Source organism: Orycteropus afer, unplaced genomic scaffold (assembly GCF_000298275.1).
Source record: "Orycteropus afer afer isolate SDZICR_OR568_19922 unplaced genomic scaffold, OryAfe1.0 scaffold00029, whole genome shotgun sequence".
Lineage (NCBI taxonomy): Eukaryota > Metazoa > Chordata > Mammalia > Tubulidentata > Orycteropodidae > Orycteropus > Orycteropus afer.
Window position 1 is genome coordinate 4,669,981 of NW_006921616.1, and position 6,705 is coordinate 4,676,685.

Genomic DNA, 6,705 nt, shown 5'->3' on the forward strand with positions numbered 1-6,705 from the left:
TAGTGATACTGCCTCGGAAACCCAAGGAGGGGTCGCTATGAGTCGGGGCCGACTCGACGGCAAACAACAACAACAACAACATCTAAATTATCATCCAACCCATAAAGCTTTGATAAAATACCAGTATTTTTTATGAAAATAGTAAGGATAACATAGGTTTTTATGTCTCCCTAGTCAGTGGCCTTATATATATTTTAAGTCTGTCAAAAACTAGAGCCCAAAGTCATCTGCAACATGAAAAAAAAAAAAAAAAGGTCATTCAACTCAATATTTACAAGGATCTCAAAACCATCTAAATCATCACCCTACTCACACACGGAGAACAACCAACATCCATGTGGGGGGCCAAATGACATTGTGAGTCTCTTCTTTAGATGGTAACAGGCAGAGCCAGATGACACAGTGAAGCCAACTAAGTTGGCAGATGAAGAAGACCAGCCCTTGTGATGGTTTGAGCTGTGTTCTCCAAAATTAGTGTCATAAATCCTAACTTCTATGCCAGTGGTTCTAATCCCATTTCGGAACATTGCTGTTAGTGGAAAGGATTAGTGTAGGGTGTATCTTGAGTCAATCACATGCCATCCTCAGGAAGATGGTCCAAGAGTGGAAGCTCAAAGAAGCAAAGCCTTCCTCCAGGGCCAGCAGAGAGAGAAAGCCTTTCCTGGTACTCTGAATTGACACTTCTAGCCTCCTAAACTGTGAAAAAGTACGTTTCTATTTGGCAAAGCATCCACTGTGGTATTTCTGCTGTAGCAGCACTAGAGAACTCAGACAGCCCCCATGAAGCTGACTCTGACCCCTCCTCCCAGCTGGTCCCATCCCACTGGGGCTCCTTTCTGGAGAAAGACTGCTGCTACCATCAGAGGCCTCCTGGCTGCCATAGTGCTTCCCTGAGCCAGTACAATGGCCACTCAGGGGACTGTTGCTGCAGGGATGGGGACGTGAGGTGACTCTAGGCCATGCTGATGATACAGAGAAAATACCAAGTCTGATATACTGCCCAGAGAGGCCAGGTCTCTGCTTCAGCCCAACATAAGAACTGGGGGAAAAGAAACCTGCTGGTACCCTAATCTCATAGAGACCTGTGTGCTCTAGGAATTTATACTTCCAGCTATGCCTTTCTTTCCATAACAACTATACCACTTCTGCCAGTTATGTTGTTGTTATGTGCCATCGAGTCAGCCCCAACTCGTAGCTACCCCTCCTTGGGGTCTGCCCAAGTTTTACCATTTCCCAACTGGGTGGTCTCTTTTGCTCTGATTTCCGCATCTGTAAACTGACTTTGATAGTAATAGTACTTACCTCACAGGGTTTTGTAAATATGATGGAAGTAGATGCATGACATGTCCTTAGAATGCATGAGCCTGGCCAAGGCACTCATAAATATTATTAGCTACTCTTGCAACTGCTGCTCATAGGTGCTTTACATATTACCTCTTCTCTTCACAACTGCCCTGCAGAATATGTATTTTCATTCACATTTTATAGATGAAGAAATGGAGGCCCACAGAGTTGTCATGCTCTTGCTCATGCCTGGAGAGTGGGGAAGCCATGACTCAAACACAGAGAGGTCTGTCGCCAAAGCCCCCACCTCCTCTTGCTAAAGGCTCTTCCCCTCTCTTTTGAGGTGGGAAGCAATCAACTTAGCCTCTCAATTCAAAAATCTGTATGTGTCACAGGTTTACAAGAAGATTATATAAAATCCTTGCAAAGTCCAAAGTGCCCAGAGCACTTTCTGGATACAGAATAACTGGATTGTGCCCTCAAGTGACCAACAAGTTTTCATTTGGTGTGAAATTTGTGTTAAATTAACAATCTAGAACCCTGCATTCAGCACATGCCCTCAAAATACATTGCTTCTTCGTGTTTAAACATTAACACTCGGATGCTCTATGTTTTCAACCAATTCACCCTCTATTTTTTCAAGGCAAAGAAAATAAAAGGCAAAAAGTGTTGCAAAATATTGAGAAATCAGGTTCCACTGTCAGCCTCTCTGTTTAAACTGCCACTGTCACAGGGAATGGTGCACCGGTCCAGTTCCTCCTGTGGCAAGATTGGCCAACATTCTGTCTGGGATACACCTTTGGCACCAACAAGGCACATCTTAAATGGGTCACCATGTACCTGGAAAGGTGTATCTATATCCAGGTACAGTCTCGTGGGCAAATAGAAAGCACCCGGTGGCAGTTTGGTGTGTCTCAAATCACAGCATTTGTGGGACATCAGGAGCTGCACATATGTGAATGTGAAAGGACTGGAATTATGGTAAGGCCACGCTTGGGTCACTGGCCAGGGCCATAACAGGACCATGTGAATTTTAAATGTGTTCAATCAGTCCCAGGGGAATAGTACAGTGTCCAGTTGAAATAGTTGAACATATTTTGAAGGCTCCAAACTCAGTGGGAAGAGTTCCTTGGCTGAGTCTGTGTCCATTCATCAAGGGAGGAGAAAAATGGCCTTAGTACAGAAATACCTCACAACGCAGTCCCACACTTTGTCCACATGGACCTAAAGAGTGGCCACATCTTGTTCGCATGAACTTAGGGGCCTTGATACGGCTGGAGGTCCTCTGAGGCTGCCTCACTATTCATGTACTTCTTTCTGAGCGATCGCAGCTCTGACACTCTCCTAAGACCATCTGGAGGAACTCTTTATAGAAAATGTTTGGAGGAACAAAAGCATCACAGTTGCAGTGCAGTGGGAAAGACCCTGAACTTGAGTTAGGACACCTTGTTGACTTTGTGAAAGGTGCTTCTGTCCTGCTTCCAGTTTTCTCATCTGTAGAATGAAACATCAAAACCAAGCCATTGCCAAGGAGTCAATTCCAGCTCATGGCAAGCCCCTATATATCAGAGTAGAACGTCCTCCACGGGGTTGTCAATGGCTGCTAACTTTCAGAAGCAGGTCACCAGCCCCTTGTTCCAAGGTGCCTCTGAGTGAATTCAAACCATCAACCTTTTGGTTAGTAGCTGAGCACCTACCTTATGAGCTACCCAGGGCTCCCCCTGTAGAAAGATACCAGTCTTTCAACCAAATGAGAAATAGTATGCAAAACATTTTGAAAGCATAAACACTGTATCATTAAAATCTGAGATGTTATCACTACTGCTTGTCTCCTGCCTTGTGAGCTATTACATTCCCCATATGTCTTTTGTGATCTTCAGTTGGTTTTTGTGGCTTGGCTGTTGGTAGATCTGCATCTATGGAGTTCGTGTTGTAACAGCAAGCGCTTAATTGCTGTCTCTGTTAGGGTCAAGATGTCCTGAGCATAAAATAAGAGCAGTTCTGCCCAGTTCAGAACGCAGTCCTAACTCGGAGCTCTGACACAAACTCACCTGTGCCATCTGGTCTGCAGTGTTGCCCCTGGCGCCCAGGTAGACCATGGCCATGGTGGATGAGATACTCCACGGAGAGAACAAGAGATTCTGGCTGGGGCTTATTTCCACAAGATACTTGAAGAGATTGAGGGCAAAGATGGTGTTGGCCACATAAAGGTCCTGCATTGTTCTGTTCTAGAAAGGAATTGGGAAAGAAAAAAACAGCTCTAAAAGACAACTCAACAGTCAGAGTGAGGGCAGCAGAGTAGCGCAAGGTGCCCCTGCCTAAGGGGGGTCCCCTTTGTTCTTCCTGCATTTGACAACATGAGGAATACCAGGGCTGGCTTCATGGGCCTGCAACCTGCGAGGTCACAAAGGGCCCCACGCCATTATACTCTGCTGTCACCATCCTGACATTCTTCATAATTATTAAATAAGAAACAAACAAATGAACCCAAACCCATTGCTGTCTAGTCAAATCTGACTCATAGTGACCCTGTAGGACAGAGAAGAACTGCCCCCAGAGGTTTTCCAAGACTGTAATCTTTATAGAATCAGACTGCCTCATCTTTCTCCCAGGTAGCAGCCGGTGGATTTGAACCGCCAACCTCTCAGTTAGCAATCCAGTACTTTAACTACTCTACCACCAGGTCTCACCTATTAAACAAGAGCCCCTAAAAATTACATAGCAGATTTTGGGGTACCGTGAAATTTATAGGATGAGTAGTGACACTTTATGGCACTCCTTATAATAATGATGATAATGACTGCAATAACAATAAGTACCAGTTACAAAGTTCTTCCTGGGTGACAGACACTGTTCTAAAGATGTTACCTTTTCTGACCATAGATCCCTGATAGAAACCCTATGAGGTAGGAGCTGCTATTCCTGCTTTACAAGGGAAGAAACTGCTGTAGAAATAAGGTAAGAAAATTGACCAATGTCCCTCCACTGTGAGTAGTAGAGCAGGACTTATTTTTTCTACTGTGTAGTCGGACTTCTCATGCTCTCAACAGTAGGGTCCCACTCTCCGTCTCTGTGCTGCACCCACAAACACACCACACACACCATACACACTCACTTATTCACATGCATGTCACATGCATACATATCTTCTTGGCCACAATCTTCTATCAAGGCCACTAATTCTTGAAATGACTTAGGCCTATTGTCTGAGGCTTGGTACATTCACCTAGACCCTACTCACTAGCTAAAAAAGGTGTTTCTGTATGGGAGAGTTTTGTGCTTCGGCATTCATTGTTGGGAGTGCAGGGGCAGCCCTGTTTCCCACATATCACCCACCCCCTGAGGGGACAGGGGACATCAGTGCCAGGCAGCACTGCAGGGACCATCCAGGCATATGAAACATACATCTTCAGCTTATCAGCCATCTGAACACAGAGAGACATGCCTTTTGTTTCTGGCTTTGCGTTATTCTTTCATCATTGCTTAAAACATACCCTGTAATTACCAAAACAGATAAGTATAAGGAACGATGCTGACACTCAAGGTTCTGTGGGAAAATCTTTGTGACAGTGCCTTCCCAGAACTGGGGAGGGGCTAGCAGTCCCCAGGACCAAGGCGTGCCCTGTGACTGTTGTCTTGCTGTCTCCAGTTGTGGTCTACTCCCTAATCCATGGGTGTCTCATGTGAACACTTGACCTGTGAACTCTTCTTTTTCAGGAAATTACTTCAACCTTGTATCAAAACTTCTCATTCGAAATACACCCAATGGTATTTTATCAAGAAAAAAAAAATCAATTAAGTGAAACTTGTCTCTGAAACGCTTAGCTCCTCTTATCTCCTTAATCTTCCCAGGATTCATACAAGATAGGTATCTTTATCTCCATTTTATAGATTACTCCCTGAGGCTCAGAGTGGTTAAGTAGCATGCATAAGGTCACACAGCTCCTATCTAATTATGCAGGGATTCAAACCCAGGTATGCCTGAGGAAACCCACTCTTTCCAGTGCCCCACACTGCCTGCTGATACTAGCATGTGTAAGAGTTTCAGCATGTCAGCAGCTTGAGAAATGTTAAAAAGAGGAAATCAAAAGAGGAAAGTGGCAAGCCTGAAAGATTTATTAAGTAAAAAGAAAAAGTCACTCTTGTTTTTCTCTTGCTTCATCTCAGAGGCTAAATTAACTTGGACGGCTCAGAGCTTTGTTTCATCTGCTTTCTGCCAGTTCAACATTCTCTTTACAATTAATTAGCCTGATTGTCTAAGTCTTTATTGAGAAATTGTCTCAATACTCTTTTTGGAAACAAAGTATTAATAACATAAATAATATTCCTGTGTTATCATGGGAGAAAATAAATAAGAAACTAGAACCACAAAAATACATTAGGCTTCTCCTGTACCCAGCTCTCTGTAATAACCTGCACAAATACTCATTCATTTTGACACAAACACAATTTAAGTATCAAGGCAAACTTTCAGAGGGCTTTTAATGCCAAGTTAGGATTTCAAGTGACTTTAATGCAGGAGAACAAAAGTTAATCACAACAGAACCAGACTGCCTCAGATGCATTTAGTTCTCTCTCTCAAAAAAAAAAAAAAAAAAAAAAAAAGCATAAATTTTATATTTTAAAATAAAGTACAATTATTTGCATTTCACATTTTAAAAAAATAGCATCTGATGTTTTGTATTGCAGTTACCAAATTCCTTCAGCTACATTTTTTTTGTTTACTTTGTATATTTATTTGCCAAGTAAAGCTTAGTAGTTCCTGTGACACCAATGATAATATGAAGATGTGAGTTGCCCAGCTAGTTGATTTCAGAGTCTAGACTAGAACCCAGCCTTGTGATTCCAAGTCTAGTGCTTTTCCTAGGAATCTTTCAGAGAAGGTTTGAGCAGTGCGGAGTCTTAGAAATCGATGAAGGAACAAGTATACGGTGTGTCCTGATTCTCAGACCACATGGGTTGTGTGTTGGGATTGTCTGACCCCGATGAGAACCTGCCTCACACAACATAAAATTGAAGCCATGGAGTGATGTCAATACCATCATCTCCCAGAACAGGTAAGACCTGTTGAGAAATTTTTAATACAGTAATAAATTAAATAACTTCATTGACTTTAAAATACTGTGTTCCTCATTAGTGTTTAATAGTATCGTTGGGAAGAATGGATGGAAACCATGTTTGCAGGCTGTTGTTTGTGCTGGTTCCTGCAACACGAGTCTGTAAGTGTGTCACTGAAACTTGACCTGGCTGACGACAAGCTCCAAGCGTGGCCAAGTACCCTGCTACCATTGTTGCCTTTCTCTGTGGCCTGGTTGTTAGATTTGAGTTTGACGTAACAGCTAAAACTTCTGTGTGTATGACTACACAATGCAAATACTGTGAAAGTGACTAGAACAAACATTGAGAACTACAAAAAAAAAT

At 43.0% G+C, this 6,705-nt stretch overlaps 1 protein-coding gene across 1 annotated transcript in view; it reads right to left on the reverse strand.

Annotated features, from left to right (window-relative positions):
• SERPINB2 (serpin family B member 2) overlaps nucleotides 1–3,503 on the reverse strand; it is a 9,422-nt gene extending 5,919 nt beyond the window's left edge. Inside the window, exon 1 of the mRNA XM_007935536.1 lies at nucleotides 3,336–3,503. Within this exon, the coding sequence (XP_007933727.1) occupies nucleotides 3,336–3,503 (168 nt within the window). The remainder of the gene's footprint in view (nucleotides 1–3,335) is intronic.
• Between the last annotated feature and the right edge of the window lie 3,202 nt (nucleotides 3,504–6,705).